Source organism: Aquarana catesbeiana, linkage group LG06 (genome assembly GCF_042186555.1).
Source record: "Aquarana catesbeiana isolate 2022-GZ linkage group LG06, ASM4218655v1, whole genome shotgun sequence".
Taxonomy (NCBI): domain Eukaryota; kingdom Metazoa; phylum Chordata; class Amphibia; order Anura; family Ranidae; genus Aquarana; species Aquarana catesbeiana.
In genome coordinates, this window is record NC_133329.1 from 271,470,716 (window position 1) to 271,494,820 (window position 24,105).

General features: G+C 42.5%; 1 protein-coding gene across 4 annotated transcripts in view; it reads left to right on the top strand.

The window, feature by feature from the left end:
- The window catches only part of PARD3B (par-3 family cell polarity regulator beta), a 2,266,259-nt gene that overhangs the window by 438,111 nt on the left and 1,804,043 nt on the right, over positions 1-24,105 (top strand). For all 4 annotated transcript variants that reach the window (XM_073633364.1, XM_073633363.1, XM_073633365.1 and 1 more), the window contains exon 4: positions 19,762-19,871. In XM_073633364.1, coding sequence (XP_073489465.1) covers positions 19,762-19,871 — 110 coding nt within the window. The remainder of the gene's footprint in view (positions 1-19,761; positions 19,872-24,105) is intronic.

Here is a 24,105-nt window from a genome sequence, read left to right on the forward strand (position 1 = left end):
ATTAGAAGCTGCATGGAGAGAGACAGGAAGCAGGAGACAGAGTTGGGGGGAGGGACCTGGGAGGACTAGCCACTCTAGACGGAGGTTGTTTCCTCCTGCTGTGTGCACCTACAGTACATAGTGATTCTTGCACAGAAGAGGGGGAGAGATCAGCTGTGTGTCCTGTATCATCCCGTGCGAGAGAGGACGCACAGAGAGGGAAATAATACTGTCAATGCCGGTGTCTCTGCGCTGCTGTTAGATGAGAGACACGCTCTCCGCTCAGGGCCCTGTGAAGAGCAACCCCGCTGCCCCCCCCCCACACACAGTGGTGGAATGCCGGGCCCCGTCGCAAGTGTGACTGTTGGGACCCTGCTACCCTGCTAATTCCGCCACTGATCCGCCGGTTAGGTCACCCTTACAACCTTGGTACTTGAATTTGGTTTTGTCAGTTTTACAAGAACAGCCTTTTTGAGCCGATACGACATACTCCCTTGATCCTTTTGACAAAGAAGTTGGTTTCTGGTTGCCATATCTTCTGCAAGAAGGGTATCAGAATTGGCTGCTCTTTCTTGTAAAGAGCCATATTTAATTATTCATAAGGATAAGGTGATAATGCGTCCTCTATTCAGCTTTCTGCCGAAGGTGGTTTCAGGTTTTTCATTTAAACCAGTATATTGTTCTACCTTAATTTTTTCCAGAACCCTGTTCTACGGAAGAAGAGTCCCTACATTCTTTGGATGTAGTGAGAGCAGTCAAAGTCTATTTGAAGGCAACTGCTCAGTTTCGGAAAACAGATGTTTGTTTGTGTTGCCTGAAGGTCCTAGGAAAGGACAGGCAGCGTCAAAATCCACTATTGCCAAATGGATTCGGCAAGTAATTATTCAAGCTTATGGTTTGAAGAGGAAAGTTCCACCTTTTCAAATCAAAGCACACTCTACTAGGGCTGTTAGTGCTTCGTGGGCAGTGCATCACCAAGCCTCCATGGCTCAAATCTGCAAGGCCGTAACTTGGTCTTCAGTCCATACATTCACCAGATTCTATCAGGTGGATGTAAGAAGGCATGAGGATATCGCCTTTGGGCGCAGTGTGCTGCAGGCAGCAGTATAGGTCCTCAGGTCTGATTGCACCCTACTTTTGTTGGTGTCCCCTCCCCTTAGATAGAATTGCCCTGGGACATCCCATACAGTAATTACTGTGGCTCTGTGTCCCGTGATGTACGATAAAGAAAATAGGATTTTTATAACAGCTTACATGTAAAATCCTTTTCTTGGAGTACGTCACGGGACACAGAGGTCCCTCCCCTCTTTCTGATTACACGTGTATTGCTTTGCTACAAAACTGAGGTACTCCCAGTAAGGGGAGGGGTTATATATGGAGCTAAACTTCCTGTCTAAGGTGTGCCAGTGTCCATCACCTAAAGGTGCCTATATAACCCATACAGTAATTACTGTGGCTCTGTGTCCCGTGATGTACTACAAGAAAAGGATTTTACAGGTAAGCTGTTATAAAAATCCTATTGTTTGCAAAATTTTATAACAAACTATGAAAACTGTTTTTTTTTGTTTGTTTGATTTGTTTTTTTTTTTTAATTTTTGGTCTTTTTTTGTTTAGCAAAAAATAAAAACCCCAGTAGTGATTAAATACCACCAAAAGACAGCTCTATTTGTGTGAAAAAAATTATAAAAATTTCATATAGGTACAGTGTAGCATGACTGCGCAATTGTCATTCAAAGAGTGCGAGCGCTGAAAGCTGAAAATTGGCCTGGGCAGGAAGGGGGTTTAAGTGGCAACCAGCACTTTAAAAGCTTCAACAAAGCTTGCTGAAAGCCTTATGCCTTATCAAAGCTTGCTGTTCACACTGTTCTTATACAAGTTGAAGTAAAGACATGTAAAACTATTTCAGATAGTGCTTTGAGCACACTTCAACTCCTAGGTGATCTAATAATGGTCAAGAGTTTTCATGTGTTCCCATAGCTGCATATAAACTATATTCCATTAGATTATTATGTCAAAAAGAGAAAAGTTGAGACTTTAAATGAAGCATGCAGCATGCAGCAGGAAAGCAAAAAGAACACTATGTACTGATAACAGTTTATTTATTCCATGTAACAATGCATATACTCATGGCACACATGCAAGTATAAAACAAATAGTATAAAAAAATGTTTTCATATATTTACAGATAAACAAACCTAGTAATAGTACAGGACTTGCTATTTGCAAAATTCATCAATCCATATTCTCATATAAAATAGAACCCAAGTTGATTAATGTGGGCAGAAACCATCAGAACATTGGTAAGAGTAGATTAGGAATCCATGTTCTACACATCTGAATGTATCATCTGAAAATTCATTGTAAACATCTGAATGTAGCATCTAATAGCTCGACGCGTTTCATGGAATTATATCTATTCATCAGGAGCAGATGCAAGCAGTGTGTCTAAAAAATGTGGATAAATGAACAATGTATAAAAATAAAGAAATAAAAATGATATATATTATGTAGGGAGAGGAAAAACCTCTCCCCATACTTACACAATGACCATGGATGTGACATATAATCGTGGGCACCGAAGATAAACTACCGACAGCATAGATTATTATGTGAAAGAATGCAAGTCATAAAGGACATGCCCACAATTTTGTTTTTGTACCTCTTTTAAGTTATGTGTACTTAATAATACATCTAGCGTGTATTCATTTTTTAGCATTTCCCATATAGTTAATGGTAAAATTGCAGAATCATGAATCGTACTAGGCCGTGTTAAAAATGTTTTATATACGAGTCTAAAGAAGTTAAAATATAATAAGTTCCTTTTATAACAAACACAGATGTCATAAGGAGGAGCAAAGCAATGTATTGCAAGAAAATAATGCAAAGACAAAAAAAAAGAACTTTGAAAGGAGAGAATATTGTTAAGACTTGTGATTATCTTCCCACGCTGGTAAATTACACCCACCCACTCATGCTGTGCTTATTTTTCTTGTACTTAATAACACTGCAAGCCATTCTCTCGTGACTCTGGTATTGCCAATGACTATGAAAACAAAATAACGCAAATCTCCTAATATGCCACTTTTTGTCCAAATTAAACTAATATCTGTATCATCGCTGCCACCTGTTTGGAAAAATGCTGCTTATTTTCGACTTTTTATTGATTCATTGTGACAATAGGAAAGTAAGTAATCATCTTTTTGCAGCTGTTTCTACTTCCTTCTTGTTCAATACCTGAAAACTGGGTTGTTTTTTTTTAAAGATGGGTTGCAGCATTCCCTCCCCCTTGAAATTAAGGGTCAGATCAAAGTGGTTACTTTGCTTTTTCTTGGAAGAACAAAACATCATCTAGACGAGGTAAAAAATTGCTACTGGTACAGAAAAATAAATGCCCCTGTTATGTAGCTGCTGGTACGTTTTGTGCATTAGAAGCATGAGCTTGAACAATTATCACCCTTCTTTTTTTCAATAAAAGTAATGTATTTCAATTAAATGTATCCATGCCACAAACTTTTTTTATTTTTTACACTTTGAAGACATCACATTTTATATTTTCTTTTGCTTGTATTTAAGTTTTTTTTGTTTTTTTTAAGTTAGCAGTTTGGTCACTTTTTTCAACTTGAAAGTTTTGGCATATGCAATGATGGCCAAATGTGACACATCTGTACAGTAAGTAGATGAGATAGATGGTCATACAAAAATGTTGTCTTTGTGTGTATACCAGATGGAAGAAGAGGGACCAGCTGGTAATGCTGCTTTGTGCACTGGATCATGTGAGGGTGCTCACCTTAGCTTATGGTGTATCACACTGTGTTAGCCTCAGCCTATATAAGTACAGGGCCTTGTTCTGTAAAGTCCTGTCCCATCTGTGGTATTCTCATTGTGAAGGGCAAAGCTAGGATGGAATCTGGTCCCGTTAATCCTGCTAGCATGTATGCTATCTGTGGTGGTAAGTGCAGGGTTGAAGTCTAGTTTTGTTGGGGTCCTATGATGCAAGCGCTCAATTCTGTTCCCCTGCTGCAGTGTTTTCATACGATAATTACAACAACATGATTTAACATTATCATGGAACTCGGTTAATTTAACTTCTGTTCATTCCAATTACGCTTCTGGACGTTCTCTGCTTGTTCAGCATAACGGAATATGGCCGAGAGCCTATAGTTTAAATTACACCCACATCGAGGCTTGAGTCACTAACCAAAGTGAGGCTTGAATTGCAAGCCATGGGCGCCATCTTTTCTCACCGGAGCATATAGTTCAAATTACACCCATATCAAGGCTTGAGTCACAAATCATGGTGAGGCTTGAATTGCAAGCCATGGGCGCCATCTGTACTAACCGGTAGTGATCTTTTTGGTGGACATGGAGCTGGCCCTCATTTGAGGTGATCATTTACCCTATAAATAAGCAGTGGCTGTAGTGGAGCACCCCAGAGAATGCCTTATTAGGACGGAACGTCGGGACGGCTCTGCTGATGTCACTGCGTTGCTTTGATTTTATCCAATGCTTTTAATGGCTTCTTAAATGTGAGTGACCATTTTATCATTTTTCAATAAATGCTTTATATTTTACGGTATTACACTATGTGGCCCTATTTCTTTCTCGAACATCACGGGACACAGAGCCACAGTAATTACTGATGGGTTATATAGGTATCACTGGTGATTGGACACTGGCACACCCTATCAGGAAGTTCAACCCCCTATATAATCCCTCCCCCTTGCAGGGATACCTCAGTTTTTACGCCAGTGTCTTAGGTGATGGACGTGTAAAGATGTCCTGTGCTGAGCTCCAAAGGGAATATCCTAAGATCCTATATTGGGGCAAGCCAGGCGAACCGGATCCATTCAAAGTGTCTTTTCATGGCCGAATTGAATGGTACCCGGGCCTCGTGTCCGAAGAAACGAGGTTTTACCCGTAATGCTTCTCTTTTTAGAGAGCTGGACCCCGCAGATCAGAAAATGGCTTTAAACTTCCTAATTTCTGGCGAGGTGCTTTACGGTCCCAGAACTGTTGGATCCCCCTACTGATGGGGGCCCCAGTCTCTGACGGTTTTTTCAAACGGAGCCCACCGTGAGAGGTGAAGATTGGGTCTGTGTAAACAGCACCCTGCAGCTGGATAAGGTAAGAGGAGATTCCACAGAATTTTTGAGTTCTAGTGGCTTTTCTCCTTTAAGGTAAATGCATGCTATGCCTATTGTGACCACCGGGGGCTGCCAAGAGCACAAACCTACACATGCTGACTCTGTCTCAGGTGTTGTAATCGCTGTTTATGTCCCAGCGTCTCAAGCAGGCTGCAAACAGGTAAGGTGGAAAGGGGGATTTCTCATGTTTGAATGTTCCCCCCCAGGCTAGAGAGGGGCCACAGGGGTCTAGAAAGTGGTTATACCACCCGGGCTCTGCGGCCTAATGGCCACCATCTTTCAAGATAGCCGTTCAGGCAGATCTTGTTACCAGCCTCCCCCCCCCCCCCCCATCCCCAGCCTTTCTCCGGAAGCATGACAGGAGAGTCGGCAGCCCGGGAAGCGCTAGTTTTTTTCAAAACTCGAGGGGGGGGGCGGTAGAGGAGGGGGCGGGATGTCAGCACAGAGTGCTTAGACTCCCACTCAGGCCAGCTGCAGGCTATTAAAGGCACTCTGTACAGGTGCACTCAGCCTTCTGAGAGACACAGAGCTGACGGTCGCATGTAAGGTGGGACACAGGCATTCTCCTAGGCAGCATTTACTGTAACACCAGACTGAGCATTGGGTAGCAAGGCTTTTAGCCAGACTACATCGCTCAGCGGGCTGTGTTCATTTGTATACCTCACACCTTGTTGCTTTGCACTATGGGTAGAAGAGGTTCAAGCACTCCAGGAACCAGAGACACTAGGGGATCTCGTTCAGGTTCTGAGGGCCCCCTGTCGGCAGCATCCTCCCCCCCTAAAGATGGGCCAGGGACGGCTAGCCAGGGAGAGCCATCGGGGTCAGGGGCTACACCTGCTTCTGGCACTTTAGCCCCTGTATATATTACACAAGAGGTTTTTTCCTCAACCATTAATGGTCTAGAGGAAAGATTAATGGCCGTGATTACGTCTTCACTCTGTGGAAGAAAACGCACTAGGCTTTCCTCTGTTCCCCAAGACCCTCAGACAGAGGAGCTCTGGGATAAAGGAGATGAATCCCTTTCAGAGGATCGGGATGGGATGGATGATTCCTCTTCGGAGGATTCAGGTGGAGAGGGACCCTCTGCGACTTCCCAAGAGGAGAAAGTCTTAGTGCAGATCCTCACTGGATTGGTCCGCTCCACATTTAAGTTGCCCATACCTGAAACTGCTTTGGGGACACTGAAACCTTTCCAAGCAGCACATGCTTTTCCTGTTCATACTTTACTTGAAAAGCTTATTTATTCTGAGTGGGATCACCCAGACAAACGTTTTTTCCGCTGAGAAAGTTTTCAACACTTTATCCGATGGAAGAAAAGTTTATTAAAACGTGGGGAATACCGGCTATTGATGCCGCCATTTCCTCCGTAAATAATAGCCTGACTTGTCCTGTAGACAATGCTCAGATGCTCAGGCATCCTGTAGATAAAAGGATGGAATCCCTATTGAAGGATGTTTTCTCCTTAGCAGGATCAGTGGCCCAACCTGCAGTAGCAGCGATTGGAGTCTGTCAGTACTTAAGAGACCATGTTAAGCAGGTCATCAAAGTATTACCTGAACAGCAGGCCCAGGGGTTTGCTAACCTTCCAGCGGCCTTATGCTTTGTGGTTGATGCCATTAGAGATTCTATCGTGCAAACCTCCCGTCTTTCACTGGGGTTGGTGCATATACGTAGAATCCTATGGTTGAAAAATTGGTCAGCCGAAGCACCATGTAAGAAGCTACTGGCTGGGTTTCCATTTCGTGGTGCAAGGTTGTTTGGAGAGGACTTGGGTAACTATATCAAGAGAATCTCTTGTGGGAAAAGCACTCTCTTACCTGTCAAGAAGAAGAGTAAGCGTCCCTCTTTCAAACTGACTCTTTCCCCAGCGCCGGGGGCTTCAGCCTCCAGGCAGTCTCGACGGCCGCCTCCATCGGGGTCCAGAGACAAGAGTCAACCCCAGGGACAAAAGAAGTCCTGGGGAAAGAAGCCTACTAGGCAAAACACTAAGACCTCTGCATGAGGGGGCGCCCCCGCTCACTCGAGTGGGGGGAAGACTGCGACAGTTCTCAGAGCTCTGGCAGGAGGACTTCCAGGACAGATGGGTAATCTCCACGGTAACCTTAGGGTACAAGCTGGAGTTTCAGGAATTCCCCTCTCCTCGGTTCCTCAGATCAAATGTCCCCAGAGACCCAGAGAAGAAGCAGTCGCTCCTGCTAGCGTTAGAGCGACTTTTGTCGCAGGAGGTCATTATGATAGTTCCCGCAAAGGACCAGGGATTGGGCTTCTATTCCAACCTTTTTACGGTCCAAAAGCCAAATGGGGATGTCAGGCCCATTCTGGACTTAAGGGATCTGAACCGATTCCTAAGGATTCAATCCTTCCGCATGGAATCAATTCGAACAGTAGTTCCCACCCTGCAGGGAGGAGAATTTCTGGCATCAATAGACATCAGAGATGCATATCTGCATGTGCCCATTTTTCCTGCTCATCAGAAGTTTCTGCGCTTCGAGGTAGGAGGGCGCCATTTCCAGTTTGTGGCTCTGCTTTTCGGGATAGCCACTGCACCTCGAGTGTTCACAAAGATCTTGGCTCCTCCTCTGGCCAGATTAAGGGCTCAGGGTATAGCTGTCATAGCATACCTAGACGACCTGCTCTTGATAGACCGGTCGATAGCCTCTTTGAATGGAAACTTGAGGACCACAGTCGGGTATCTAGAACACCTGGGTTGGATCCTCAACTTGGAAAAGTCTTTCCTAAAACCAGTAAGAAAACTGGAGTATTTAGGTCTGATTATAGATACAAGCCAGGAGAAAATATTTCTACCCCAGGCAAAGATCACTGCTTTGAGAGAGCTGATTCTGACAGTAAGGACCAAGAAGGGTCCCTCAGTCCGCCTTTGTATGAGGCTACTAGGGAAGATGGTGTCTTCATTCGAAGCAGTTCCCTATGCTCAGTTTCACTCAAGAATGCTGCAACACAGTATTCTGTCGACCTGGAACAAGAAGGTTCAGGCATTAGACTTTCCGATGCACCTGTCGCATGCGGTGCATCAGAGCCTCAATTGGTGGCTCATACCCGAAAACCTGCAGAAGGGGAAATCCTTTCTACCGGTTACCTGGACGGTGGTAACAACAGATGCCAGTCTGTCAGGTTGGGGAGCAGTTCTGGAACAGGCTGCGGTCCAAGGGGTATGGTCCAAGACAGAGAGGACCTTACCCATCAACATTCTGGAGATCCGGGCGATACATCTAGCTTTTAAAGCCTGGACTATCAGGCTACAGGGTTGTCCGGTCAGGATCCAGTCCGACAATGCCACAGCAGTGGCTTATGTCAATCATCAGGGAGGCACCCGGAGCCGAGCTGCTCAAAAAGAGGTGAACCAGATCTTAGTCTGGGCAGAGATGCATGTGCCATGCATATCGGCAGTTTTCATCCCGGGAATAGAAAATTGGCAGGCGGACTATCTAAGTCGCCAGCAGTTACTTCCAGGGGAATGGTCTCTGCATCCCGACGTCTTTTGGGCCGTATGCCAAAGATGGGGGGTTCCAGATGTAGATCTCTTTGCATCCCGATTCAACAAAAAGATAGACAGATTTGTGGCAAGGACAAAAGATCCTCTTGCATGCGGGACGGATGCGTTGGTGATTCCGTGGCATCGGTTCTCACTGATTTACGCATTCCCGCCTATTCTGCTACTACCACGACTCCTTCGCAGGATCAGGCAGGAAAGGAAGTCGGTACTTCTGGTGGCCCCCGCTTGGCCCAGAAGGACTTGGTATGCAGAAATAGTAAGGATGACGGTGGGTTCCCCGTGGACCCTACCGGTACGCCCAGACCTGTTATCTCAAGGTCCAGTGTTCCATCCTGCCTTACAAACGCTAAATTTGACGGTTTGGCTATTGAGACCCACGTTCTGAAGAGTCGTGGGCTCTCAGGTCCTGTCATATCTACCTTGATTAATGCAAGGAAGCCAGCTTCCAGGATGATTTATCATAGAGTCTGGAAGGCTTATATAACCTGGTGTGAATCCAGAGGTTGGCATCCCAGGAAATATGTCATAGGTAGAATCCTTGATTTTCTACAGATGGGATTAGAGATGAAGCTGGCCTTGAGTACCATCAAGGGCCAGGTTTCTGCTTTATCAGTATTATTTCAGCGGCCACTTGCGTCGCATTCTTTGGTCCGAAACTTTATGCAGGGGGTGATGCGTCTTAATCCTCCGGTTAAAGCGCCCCTAAACCCCTGGGACTTGAATTTGGTCCTGGCTGTGTTACAGAAACAGCCTTTTGAACCAAAAAGTCAGATTCCTTTGGTCTTGTTGACAAGGAAATTAATTTTTCTGGTGGCCATCTCTTCTGCTAGAAGAGTATCAGAATTAGCAGCTCTTTCCTGTAAGGAGCCTTATTTGATTATACACAAGGATAGAGTGGTACTACGCCCTCATCCTAGTTTTTTACCGAAGGTGGTTTCTGATTTTCATTTAAACCAAGACATTGTTCTACCTTCCTTTTTTCCAGATCCCTGTTCTCCGGAAGAGAGATCTCTACATTCGTTGGATGTAGTACGAGCAGTTAAGGCCTATCTAGGGGCAACTACTCAGATCCGCAAGACGGATGTTTTGTTTGTGCTGCCAGAGGGTCCCAATAGAGGACAGGCAGCGTCAAAAGCTACCATTTCTAAATGGATTCGACAGTTGATCATTCAAGCTTACGGTTTGAAACAGAAGATTCCTCCGTTTCAGATCAGGGCACATTCCACAAGGGCTATTGGTGCTTCTTGGGCAGTGCATCACCGGGCCTCTATGGCTCAAATCTGCAAGGCCGCAACCTGGTCTTCAGTTCATACATTCACCAGATTCTATCAGGTGGATGTGAGAAGGCATGAGGATATCGCCTTTGGGCGTAGTGTGCTGCAGGCAGCGGTACAGGGTCCTCAGGTCTGATTGCACCCTACTTGGTCGTGGTTCCCCCCCCTCAGGTAGCATTGCTATGGGACATCCCATCAGTAATTACTGTGGCTCTGTGTCCCGTGATGTTCGAGAAAGAAAATAGAATTTTTTAAAACAGCTTACCTGTAAAATCCTTTTCTTTCGAAGGACATCACGGGACACAGAGGTCCCGCCCCTCTTCTAATACACTATATTGCTTGGCTACAAAACTGAGGTATCCCTGCAAGGGGGAGGGATTATATAGGGGGTTGAACTTCCTGATAGGGTGTGCCAGTGTCCAATCACCAGTGATACCTATATAACCCATCAGTAATTACTGTGGCTCTGTGTCCCGTGATGTCCTTCGAAAGAAAAGGATTTTACAGGTAAGCTGTTTTAAAAAATCCTATTTTTTTCTCCTTTTGCCATATGTCATATTGAGAGGAATCACTCACAAATTCCGGTCACTATTCCTATGGTAGACAGCTACTGATGTCAAAACAGTCATGGATCCCTATCTGATTTGGTCTATTTTGGAAGTCGTGATTGCTGTACCTCCTTGGGTGTGTTACACTAAAAGCTTGGTTGACTCATCAGGCATATGCCTAGTTGGGTTCAACCTGTCTGGGAAGCCCCTTTCCTTACAGTGGTGGATTATCTACAGACAACCAGTTCACACAGATTCACAGTCACTATATTTGATGTCATATATAGACTTTATGCACTTTATATGCACTGACACTGTTGGTTTATACTATTTTATCATTATCGTTGTGATATTTTATTGCTGTGTATTTTTGTTTTGAATATTCATTTATCATATTCACTTTATTTTGCTTATTTTATCTTCATCAGCGCTGCACTAAACTATTTTATTTGTTCACTTATTCACAGATTATCTGATGTGCTGGCAGCTACCACTATTTGTATAAGACAGCGTGTTTTTTTCAAATTTTTTTCTAAAGTGCAGGGTTAAAGCCTTTTTAACCCTTTTAACCCTCTTGCTTCCGCCAACCTAAGGCATAGAATCCCTCTCAGCCTACGTGGTCACTATACCTTGTGTTGGTTGCATTCCCCCTTCTGCTATAAGCTCATGGTAGCTTCAGGACCATAGACTGATAGCAGAACTGTCCCCCATACAGTGCTGAATAAAAGAATAGCTGTGATCAGTAGGTAGCAAGCCCTGATTGCAGCCATTCATCGAAAATGCCCCCCACCACTGCTCCTGCCCATAATGTGCCTTGTGTTCCCGCTGCTGCTGACCCCTTCATAGGTGTGATCCTTTCACTCCTCCACCTCCTTATGTGTGCCAATATCCCCCCAGGCGTTCCCCGCCATTCCGATCCCCCGTGTTTATTTCTCCAGCACTCCTGGCTTCACCTGCTCCCCCCCCCCCACCAGCTGTCAGCAGGGATGCATGCACATAGGGCATCCTTTTTCAGGATGCAGGTGTCGGGGATGGGGGCGGTAAACATCATGTGATCAGTACCAGTCTCTCCTGTGTTCATTCATACCTGAAACATAGCAATATGTCTTAATTTGCAAATTAACAGGAAGCCTCTGTACAGAACGCTTCTAGTTCAATCATTCAATGCAGCTGCAGAGAAGGACTCTGTGTCCTTAGTCCGTTTCCCTATCATAAAAGTGAGACATAAGGGGTCCTCCCTGATATTTTACCAAAGCCCTTCCCACAACAGGATTGTTGAAAAATAAGTGAAAAAACAAAGTATTAATATAATTAGCATCCCATTCACAGATGTCCTGTGGCTCCAGAATGTGTGGTTATATGCGTATGGGCATGGCCTACGTCAGCCTGTCATTGATTTGTTCAGACTGCTGACCATAGCTGTACAATCACACACCTATGACTCTTTTGTATAGAAATAGGCTCCTCTTGACGCTATATGGCACTTTGCAGCAGTGGGAATGAGGCCCAATACCCCTTAAATCTTAATGTCAGATCACCTTATTCACCTGATTTAACTAGTTTTACCTGAATTTAAATGATTAAGATATCTTCATTTTATCTAGTGATAGATCGAATAATAATTTATTGGATGTCTTTATGAAAAAAAAAAAAAAAAAAAAAAAAAGATTATAGTATGCACAGTAAGTATCGCTGCACAGATGCCAGTGTACTGGTCCATCGGTGCAGATTAAGCAGTTTTTTTTCCAAACCTGTCTTTAACTCTCTCTTGCTTGGGAGAAAAATATAATTTATTTTGGCTGTGTGATATTATTTCTTATGATAACATCTATCTAATAAACTGTATGCAGTCATTGCACAGCTACTTTTATTGTTTTCTGCACAATCTAGATGTTCAGTTTAGTCACCAACCATCATATTTAGCCATGTAGGTATTATCTCTGAACTATTTTTGAGCAATTTAAGAAATGTATAATCTTAACTGTCAGTTATGAACTTTGCATTTCTACAGCTGCCAATTGTAATGTGCCCTCAATACTTTGTGATTTGGGGGCCTCTATGAATCATCAACTGATGTCCTCTAAAGTTGAGTTTTATTTTTGTTTAACCACTTCATTACCCGGCTATAGTAATATGACGTCTGCAGGAGGGATCTCCCATCCTGGGCGGCGTCATATGACGTCCTGGGCTTCCCGGCCGTCTATTGAGCGCGCGCGCCGCGTTGCTTGGGACCCGGTGCGCATGCCCAGCGGCCGCGATGTCCGCTGGGCACCCATGATTGCCTGTGAACACAGCAGGACCGTGGATCTGTGTGTGTAGACACACAGATCCATGTCCTGTCAGGTGAGAGGAGACTGATGGTGTGTTCCCAGTACAGAGGAACACCGATCGGTCTCCTCCCCTTGTGAGTCCCCGCCCCCTACAGTTAGAATTACTCCCTAGGAAACATATTTAACCCCTCGATCACCCCTTAGTGTTAACCCCTTCCCTGCCAGTCACATTTACACAGTAATCAGTGCAATTATATAGCACTGATCGCTGTATAAATGTGAATGGTACCAAAAATGTGTCAAAAGTGTCCGATATGTCTGTCGCAATGTCACAGTCACGAAATCGCAGATCGCCTTTATTACTCGTAAAAAAAATAAAAAAATAAATAAAAATGCCTTAAATCTATTCCGTATTTTGTAGACTCTAGAACTTTTGCGCAAACCAATCCATATATGCTTATTGCATTTTTTTTTTTACCAAAAATATGTAGAAGAATACATATTGGCTTACACTGAGGACATTTTTTTTTTTAAATTGGGATATTTATTATAGCTCTTCTTTTGTTTATAGCGCAAAAAATAAAATTTGCAGAGGTGATCAAATACCACCAAAAGAAAGCTCTATTTGTTTGGAAAAAAAAACATAAAAATGTAATTTGGGTACAGTGTTGCATGACTGTGCAATTGTCATTCAAAGTGTGACAGTGCTGAAAACTAAAAATTGGTCTGGGTAGGAAGGGGGTGAAAATGCTCTGTATTGAAGCGGTTAAAATATTGTACTCCTTCGTTTATTCCTGTAAATTAGAATGAAAAAAGTCTTGAGACTTGTTGTCAGGGTAGGTTCCAAATGTATCTTTTTTTTGTGAATCTCAACAGGCCAAACCAGCTGAACCCTACAAAGGAACAAAGTACAAAAATTCCATTAAAAACTGCTTGCAGCAACTACTTACATTATTTTTTGATTTGTTTCCTTTGATGTTTTTTTTTATCTATTCAAAAATATTTTTGCCTTTTTATGTATTCTTTGTTTATAACAGGTACTAAATAAATCATATAGGATGTTTTCTTCTCAATAAAAAGTAGCAGCATGATTTCATGTAATGGTAGAACTACAATGGCAGGAAAAAAATATGTTATATTTGATGGTGTCACCTGGTTTTCTGCAGTAATTTGCCATACAATGGGATCTGATCTTCATTGAAGTCACAACAATAGACAAACACAATGTGCTTAGGCTGATAACACACGCACAATTCTAATTTTCTCGTGTCTTCATTGATCACACTCATTAAACATTCACAGTGCTGGAGGAAAAAGTAAGTGAATCCATAGTCTAATTACTTCACTTTAAGTTAATTGGAATCAGTAGTTTGCAAACCTGGGGTCCCATTAATGAAATGCGTTTTGGAGGTGTGGTTTACAGCTACTTTGATTGATAAAAAACACTCAGGCTCGGTTCACTTCTAGATTGGCCGCGGATCGCACAGGAACGCTGTGCGTCCCTGTTCTAAGTTTTAGGGACGAATCAGGGCCAAATCTTTGCCTGAATTTGGCCCTGTAACAGAGCCAAAGACACACAGCATTTCTGTGCAGTGCGCTCCACAGCCGCCCCGGAAATATGTGTACCAGCTCCATAGAGAGCCGGTCAAATTCTCCTGGGGAAACCCGCATCCAATTCGCATAGGTGTGAAACATTTTAAGATTACTGTTCATAAGAAGCATCAGCTGATGTGAACCATGCCTCTCAAAAAGGAACTCTCTGAAGACAATTGATCAAGAGTAGTTTATCCGCATAAGGCGGGAAAGGGAAACAAAGCAATCTCTAAGTTTTTTGGCATCCATCAGTTGACACATTGTCTATATATGGAGCAAGTTTAGTACTGTGGCTACTCTTCCTAGAAGTGGGCTCCCAGCCAAGATGACTACCAAGGCACAACACGTAATCCTCAATGAGGTAAAGAAGAATCCGCGAGTAAGACTAAAGGTTTGAATATATCACTGGAACTGGCAAACATCCCTGTTCATGAGTTCACCATCTGTAAGTCTTTGAACAGTCAGGGTGTCCATGGCAGAACGCCACAGAGGAAGCCACTGCACGACTGAAGTTTGCCAAGCATCACTTTGGCAAACCACATTGCTACTTTGAAAATGTTTTGTGGACTGATAAAACAAAAGTTTAATTATGTGGAAAGAATATTCAGCACTACTGGATGTATGGCACAAAAAAGGGCACATCTTACCATTATCAAAACATCATCCTAAAGGGGAAGGAACATCATGATTTGTTTTGCTGTCTCAGGGCCTGGACCACTTTTCATCATCAAGGGGGAAATGTATTCTCAAGTTTACCAAAATATCCTACAGAATAATGTCAGGGTGTTTGTCTGCCAGCTGATGCTTAGCAGAAGTTGGGTGATGCATCAGGACAATGACCCTAAACATCAATGTAAACTTTTATCACCCTCTGTCACCTTGTCTTAACCCCCCCCCAAGGGCAAGGTCTCTGTAGGGATGTTGTACTTGTTACTGTTTTCTTTCATGTACGCATTTTAATTTGTATATTGAAAACACCTGCACTTAATAAACATGACAAATAAACCACAAAACAAGGTGAACTGGAGCTGCTGTCAATAGGACATCTAATGTCCATTACTGTAAACAAAGTTCCTTTAAGGTGACGACGGTATTAACATGTGTCTATATGTTATTGTGCATGAAGCAATAGTCCAAATAATAAAACATGTTGTGTTTTCTCAAAGTGCATTTTTTATCTGTGTCTTTAAAATAGTACACTCACACCACACTCACCAGATGTGGTTGACTTCTATATTAAAAATAAGTCAAAGAGCACTTTTTTATTGGTGTGATATGCACTCCCTTTAAACATCAGCCACTGGATCCCTCTCCTTTTTACGGTCTTTGCCACTTTGCCACCGTCCCTATAAGGATGCTCAGTGTTGACCCGCATTACAATCATCAAGGGGTAATAGAAAAGAGAACCACGTGTAGTAATTTTATTAGAAATTCAATAAAATAACAGGATGACGCTTACAATTCCAAAGAAGGTGTTGACGTGTAAACGAGCAAATTGAAACAAATAATGCATTGTACCCAATACCAATGTGTTGCTTTTCTCTGTGCCTTTAAGACATAAACGCACACTCACCAGATGTTGTTGACCTCTTAAAAGAAGCCAGATAGCGCTTTTCCTTCGGTGTGTCATGCGTATAGCAAATGGTGGTCCCTCGGTCCCTTTAAGTAACAGCTTCCTTTAAGGACTTGCATTGCGCCCATCCCTATAAGGGTACCTAATCCTGCAACAAGCTTCTGTATATCGCGTATCAGGATGCCTTATGTGCATGCTTCTTCAGGAGATCCTAATATGACATTGTAGAAAGGATAGGCTACACTGTATGTACAAATCTTGGGGGTTCCCTGTAATCACCATTTTACTTTACCACTCTTTAATATCTTGTACACTCAAATCAATGTTGTATGAACATTGCATTGTATTACATTATTTGTCTACTAATTTGGCTAAACATTTCCCCCTGCTTCTTTTGTTTTTATATTTTATATCCTCCCATATCCCCATCTCCCTTTTCTCATTTTTTTTATCAATAAACAGTTTGTTTTAATGGTAAACAATATTGATGCTAATATATGACCCACTATTCCATGTCATAAGGTTAGGAAGAATGTTATCATGCTCTGTCAAATTTTTCAGCTTGTATAAATATAAAATGTATGAAATTAATATTAATTAGTTGACGCAAAATTATAAAATATAAATAGCAGACTAAGCTAATAATATTTTCTCATTTAGCTACTCTATTCTGATTTGTTTCTCAGTTCATTAGTAACAGGTCGTATTAGGACATACCATCACGAATCTAAATCCTAAGAGCGAGTACATTATCAGTCACTGGGCAAAATGTAAAAAGTTGTATTACTTGCAAGCTCTTAAAGTTGTCTAGACTTTAGTTTGGTGACCCCAATGACCATGGTTATCACAGTTCCTTGCTGCTGTTTTGTGCAATGTGCTGCTGTGTCGTCTTGTGCAATGCTGAGCAGAGGTGTCACCTAGTCCTAGCTTGCTGGATTTTTCATATACTATAGTATCAGGGGACAGCCCACACTAAACTGGATTATGGCTGTAGAATGGGGAACCATAGACCCAATGAAGTCCAAAGGCTCCATAGGGTTTTGGAAATTATTAAAATTTTAGCATGCACCCTTTTATGAAGATTTGTTTTTTCTCTTTTTTTTTCTCTGTGATTCAGCCAGTAACACACCCCTTGTCCCAGAGTGGTCTCTCTATCTATATGGGAGCAGTAGAGGAGACAACCTTGGACAGCACTGTCTGGAGAGGTTAGAGTTAGCTGGACTAGAAGAGAGATTAACTTTACAGGAGAGACTAAAAAACTAAAGCCTAGCTCCAGCTAACACATTTTGAGCAGTTGCAGAAACATTTCCTTTTGAGTTGAAGGTTGTAACTAAAAAATAAAAAGCCAATCGTAAGCACCCCTGTCCATTTTAAATGGCTTGTCTCAGCCCTCTGTCTCCCACTTCTGCTGCAAAGCTTGGTAAATAAATAAATAAACCCACTGATTTACCTGTTTACCCAAACCCAAATTCAAGGCATCCTTATGGTAATAACTGTTACAGTTATGTCTGCTCTTAACCACACTTTCAAGCCCTCAAATGGTTGGCGTCATAGCTGATCACATGTGCAACAGTGTGGCAACTGCAGATCAAACAGAGGCTAACATTACACCTTCCTTGACTTTAAAGAAAAGGATGGTTCAGTTCCACTTTAACCACCTCAGTACCGTGCTATAGCCGAAAGATGGCTACAGCACGGCTCTCTTGTTCTTCAGACACAGCTGATCACAGATCAGATATATGTTGGGCAGCAGTAAAGGGGTTAAAAGTCTGATTAAATACTTGTGTAATGTGTAAAATCTCCAAAAATGCAGTTTGCCCCTATGTCTATAGTAAATTACATGAGCAGGGGATTTATTAAAACAATTTTCTAAATATAAGCCAATTTTTTTAAAGTGTGAAATTGTTTAGGTAGGTAAATTAGGCACAGAATTAATGTCAAATTAATTGATGGATTCTAAAGCTTATTTTATTTATTTATTTAGTTCAGGTACTTATATAGCGCTGTCAATTTACGCAGCACTTTACATATACATTGTACATTCACATCAGTCCCTACCCTCAAGGAGCTTACAATCTAAGGTCCCTAACTCACATTCATACATAATAGGGCCAATTCAGACAGGATCCGATTAACCTACCAGCATGTCTTTTAGAGTGTGGGAGGAAACCGGAGTACCCGGAGGAAACCCACGCAGGAACAGGAAGAACATGCAAACTCCAGGCAGATGGTGTCGTGGTTCTAAATCTGGTGTAGGCATTTCCCCCCAAGGCCCATCTGCTCGGGGCACTCCTTGTCCTCGGTTAAAGCTGAACTTGAGGCAAGTGGCTAATTAGACAAATATAATATACATGCAGGAGCTGTTTTGCCTGCCAAAAGATTTATATTTGTCGGTAATTCTGATATTTACAGAGCTCCCTTCTACAGCACAGCTCTGTCTGATAGAGCAGAAGACCTGTTTTTTCTCTGGTCATAACCTTACAGTACAGAACCGTACAGGTCTTGTCCTTTCCCCAGCCTGTAATTGGACAGGGAAAAGAAAAGCAGCAGACTGATCTCTTTCTGTAACTCTGCTCTCTACTCCTATAAGCAGGCCCCTTGTTAGCCCTTGAGCACTGCAGCACAATTGACTGAGTTCATAGTACTGCACAAGTGACTGCAAGAGGTTGATAAGACAAATTCAGGTACTTATACTGCTTGCAATTCAAGAGATAAATATATGAATACAGAGCGTATTAATGTGTGTCTTTTACAGTATATGTACCAAGAGTGCAGCTTTAATTCTTCTGAAATTCAGCAGGACTGCACAATAATCGGATCACTTTTGTATGTACCTTTAGTTTAGAGATCTGAGGCTTTATATGGTAAAACATGTAATAAAATAAAGTAGATGTTGTAGTATGAAGAGCGTCTGGAGTGTTCATCTAGTGATCAGGACATTTCTTTGTTCAAAACAACATAAATAGTGGTTACACATTACACTTAAAATATGTTAATTTCTGTTATTCACTGGTCGTTCTTTTTTCATCTCTTTAAAAAAAAAAAAATGTTCAGTGTCATTATGCAAACAAGCTGTCATATATCCTGCAAAGCTACCAGTTAGGATAATGAAGCTCTTGAGCCTAAATGGGAAATTGTGATTTCTTTAATGAATTCACATACATGGTGTGGTTACGGAAGTTATAGTCATTGAATGCTAATTTCCATCATGTGTGATTCCCGGACACCACAGCCTTTTAAACACAAAAGTTTATTTCTAGCATGTTAGCCTCCAAGAGTTGATTTCATTTTTTTTCAGCTGTCAATTGAATATGTTTTGTAAGGAAGAGTGATCAATAAAACAAAATACATAGAAACAAGGTGCTCCCCCATGTAATCCTCTTTATGGCACAGTTAGACACTGTAGCTGTTCTAAAGCTCACAGTGGAAAACCTTTTTCAACTCATAATGGATCAGCTTTATTGGTTTCCATCCCAGCTTTCACATTAAATTAACTCAATTTGTTTTATTGGTATTTAATATATTCTTATGACTAGCACAGGTAGGCTTTGGATGGCATTGGAAATTTTAAATGGCTATTGACCTTCTAACCACTGAAATGCTGTGGCTTAATCCATTTATTTTCTTTCTGCAGATGACAGGTCCAAATGAGAAGCATTAACATTTACCAGACTGCTCAAAAGCTATTTCTTGCTGTGCCTCGTGTTTTTTGTTTATTTTTTCTAGAGGAACATACTTTTTGTCGTGCAGTGAGCACATGAGACACAGATAGAGAAAAATATTATTTTAGGAGGCTGCTGTACAGATATCAAAGCAGCTGCTGCGTTCTCTGTCCCTTCCTCTGACTGTTTTATGCTTTGTTGTAGGAACCCCTCTGCTGGTGAGACGGAGCAGTGACCCAACCATGGGACCAGTGCCTGATTTTCATCCTGGATCTTCTCACACTGCTGATCAGAGTATGAAAGTTACTATCCAGGTTAGTATGAAGACAAGCAATTTGATTGAAATAACTGGCCAAATCAGTGCTGAACTGAAAGCCGAACTCCCGGAATGATCTTAACTTGTTGGCGCAGAGAGCACGCAAATATGCAGCCTCTCGGCGACCGGGCCTTGTCGCTGAGCGGCCGCATATTTGCGTGCAATAGCGCCAATAGAGCTGTGCCGAGAGAATGCACAGTGGCTGGCAGGTAACGGAAACCTTGACCATGCGACCACCATGACAGTCAATCGCGGCAGTCACATTGCCATATGCCCCGCTCCGCCTCTCAGCATTCTAAAGATTTGGGCTGGCAGGAGCTGGCGCTATAGGGTTAATTGCATATTTACATATTTACAATGTACCAGTAAGTATGCATATTACATACCTAATTCTTGTAAGACACTTTCCCTCTACACACTGGCCACAGGGGGTTACTCTTTTGGCACTGCTGCTATTAATTATTATTAATACACAGGATATATAAAGCACCAACAGTTTGCGCATCACTTTACAATTAGAGGGCAGACATTATAGTTACAATGCAATTCAATACAGGGTGAAACAGAGGGCCCTGCTCGTTAGAGCTTACAATCTAAAAGGGAGAGTTAATTGATACAAAAGGTAATAACTGTGGTGGATGAGCTGATGGAGAACATAAAAGTTCAGTTGTTAGGTGGAGGCAGGATAGGCTTTTCTGCATGAAAAATTTTCAGGGATAGCCTAAAAGTTGACAGAGCAGGAGATAGTCAGACAGATTAGGGTAGGGAATTACAGAGAATGGGAGAGGCTCAGGAGAAGTCTTGGGGGTGAGCATGGAAGGAGGTAACAAGGCAACTAGAGATCAGGAGGTCTTGGGAGGAACAAAGAAAAAGGTTTGGTTCGTATTTTGAGATGAGGTTGGCGATGTAGCTGGGGGCCGAGTTCTGGATGGCTTTGTAAGTTGATGCTAGTATTTTGAGTTTAATTCCTTGGGAGAGTGGCAGCCAATGGAGAGATTTGCAGAGAGGGGTGGCAGACACTCAATGGTTGGTTAGATGGATGAGTCTGGCAGCAGCATTCATAATAGACTAATGGATTAACACAATGCCTTGTTTTTGTTTCGTCTTTTTCATTTAATGCAAAACAGTCTCTGAATGGATGAGGTGGAGATCATGACATCATCTTGCTCCTTTCCACCTTATCTGATTGGAGAAGGACTCGTCTTCATGGAAAAGAATACAAGGTGTCCTGCAAATGGCAGCGGTGCCCAGTGAGCAACTGCCTGTGGTCAGCATGCAAAGGGCAAGCTGCTCACACAGAACTACTAGGAGCTACTATCACTGTAAGAGTGCCAACTACTACAGTGGTTGTCAGCTTCCCCAACAGCACCTCGGGTATGAAAGATGCACACTTACAATGGTCCAAGCTGGACTAATGTAAGTATGCAATGGAGATCATACCTGCAGTTCAGCTTTAATTGAATAAGAGTTTATTACTAGTTGCTATAGTTACTTAGTTATTTAGTGCTTATGTTTATGGATTTTTGATGACAACACCACAGTTAAAGCATTGCTAAATTCAAAAAAAAAAAAATAATAATACTTACTATTCCCTAAATGTGGTGGCTGCATTCGTTTTCTTTTCTTAGGCTTGTTTTTACTTTATTTTCACCTGGTTACACTGCCAGTAACACACTTGCTCTCTTGGGGGGGGGGGGGGGGGGCACTCTGAATGGAACAGCAACAAAGATACCTTTGGCCACCAGCAGTCATCCTGGGGAGCAGGTAGTGTTAGATGGACTAGAAAGTTTTGAAGGGCTTGGCTAACAAATTAAAGCTGAACCCCAGCTAACACTTTTTGACCAATCACAGCAACAGTTTTGTATTATTACTTTGGGATAAATAATTTTACCTGAATTAATAAAAGCTGACCATTGTTAGTACTCATGTTCGTGACAAAATGTTTGCCTCAACCCTCTAATAGACACTTTTGCTGGACAACTTGGTCTGTTAAAGGAATTTGATAAAGAACAGACTTTATTGGCTGGATCATCCAGGTGAAACAAAAGGAAAAACAAAACAAAATGCTCACCGCAAGATTTATATTTTTTTAACATATAGAAAGATTAGGTTTAATGTATAGATTTAATATGTTTTAATTACCAGAGTTTAGCTTTAGGCTGGGTTCACACTATTGCAAATTGGATGCGGGTTTCTTCCATAGAGCCAGTTCACACATCTCCGGAGCAGCTCCAGTGCAAATCGCACAAAAATTCGGGCTGAAATCAGACCTGAAACGGTGAATGGGGATGCACCGGACCCCTGCTGTGAGCCGCTCCATGCTGCGGTGTGAACCCAGCCTTAAAGTGATATTAAGCACTTTCAGCAGCTGTTTAAATTACTTACTGAGTATGCAGCTTCTCTATATTGTAATACTTGCTCATTTTCTAGTTTAAAAGAGAAATAGGGTTTCTTTTTTTTTTTAGATTTTATACTTACCTAGGTGGATGTTGCATCTGTCCCCAGACACCTCTGCACTGAAAACCGGGCGATTGAACATCACTGATCGCTTAGTTTTCACAGCTCCGTGAGCAGAGAGCTGTAGACTGTCAGTCCCTCCGCGCTCATTGGAGTGTAGAGCTGTGGAGGGGTTGGAGAAGCCGTTTTAGACTCTCAGCGGCTCGCTGAGAGGCTGAGCCAGGTGTCAATCCAGGCACCTGGCAGATCCAGACTTCTATTGTCGGGACCGATATCCGTGACATCAGCAGAGAGTGCAAAACAAATGTGATCCATAGGAGAAGCCCAGCCAAACAAGCTATGGCTGGACTTCTCCTTTAAGCTGGTGCCATGACCACTACCTAAAATTTCCTGATTCAGGGTGGCTCCTTTCTCTTGCAGTGTCCTATGGAGTGACCATTGTATGCAGTGATTAGAGAAGTTTCTGCCTACGCTGTTTTCAGCAATAGAAACACACAACCCCATAGTCTAGAATGGTAAGGCAAGGCCTTGTTTCTTCACTCTCTTCTCTTCTCCAAGCTGGTAGACTGGCTGGAAAATGCATTGCCCACTGTTAATTCTTTCCTGTGAGGACTGGAAGTTTTAGGCAAGCAGCCCTAAGGGTAGAAGCCAGGCAGCACTGAAAAGTTGTAAACTGCAGGTGCTGGGGTAAGAACTCTAACAAATAGTTTACTGGGGAATGTGTATTTATTGTGTTTAATGTGTTAAACTAAAAGGAAGGTGCTGTGGATTTAATACTACTTTAAAGTGATTGTAAATGATCACGTAAAACAACTCATTCAGTTTAAAATAGAAATGAAAGGCAAAACATTTTTGTATAGATATATCACATTCCCTCTGTTCTCAGCTGCATAAGAGCAGGGAAAAGGAGAAGCAGCAGCACACTTGGCAGTGAATGGCTGTGCAGCGGGGGCGTGTCAGGAAGTCTGATCAATGGAGGAGAGTACACCGAGTTCCCAGCATAGCTTGATAACTGACCACAGTGTTCTCTCCTCCTTAGTGTGGTCAGTTTTTAATAGGAAAGCAAGGGGACCAGCAGGAACACCAGGAATTTCACATAAAGGAAGCAATACAAAGAGAACAGGATACTTTCTCATACAAGTACATGGTACAGCAGGCACATATCACGAATATGAAGTGTTGATATAATGAACGCTTAGTTTAAAAGCACAAAAGAATGAAGTAGTTTCATATGTCCCTTGCCATATTTTGGATATTTTTTCCAAGGTCATGAACAATTTGTTTTTTATGCATGTTTAAAACAATTCCCAATCATTTTTTAGAGATGGTAACATTTGTGATTTTATCATGTGGTCTTTGAGGCAGGCATATCTCCCCCCCCCCCCCCCTTAATCTGTTATGGACTGATTGCTCTAAGTTTCCAGCCAGCAAATCCCCTACATCGGCCAATCAGGATCCAACCTTCCTGGTAGTTTAGGTGATTCAGTAGGGTTCTTTGGCAGTAGTATTTATTTCTTAACGACCACAATGATCAGTGTCTTTATCCTATAACATACTGTAAACTTTTATTGAGATGGCAACAGAGTTACTTTAACCACCTGCCATCCGCGCAATAGCCAAAAGATGGCTACAGCACAGACTTCATTTTCTGGGAGGGCATCCATGGACGTCCTCCTGTGCTTGAGCGGCCTGCGCACCCCCAGCACGCTCTGTGATCAGCGAGTCTATGATCCCGACCCCTTACCGCGTGATCAGCTGTCAGCCAATGACAGCTG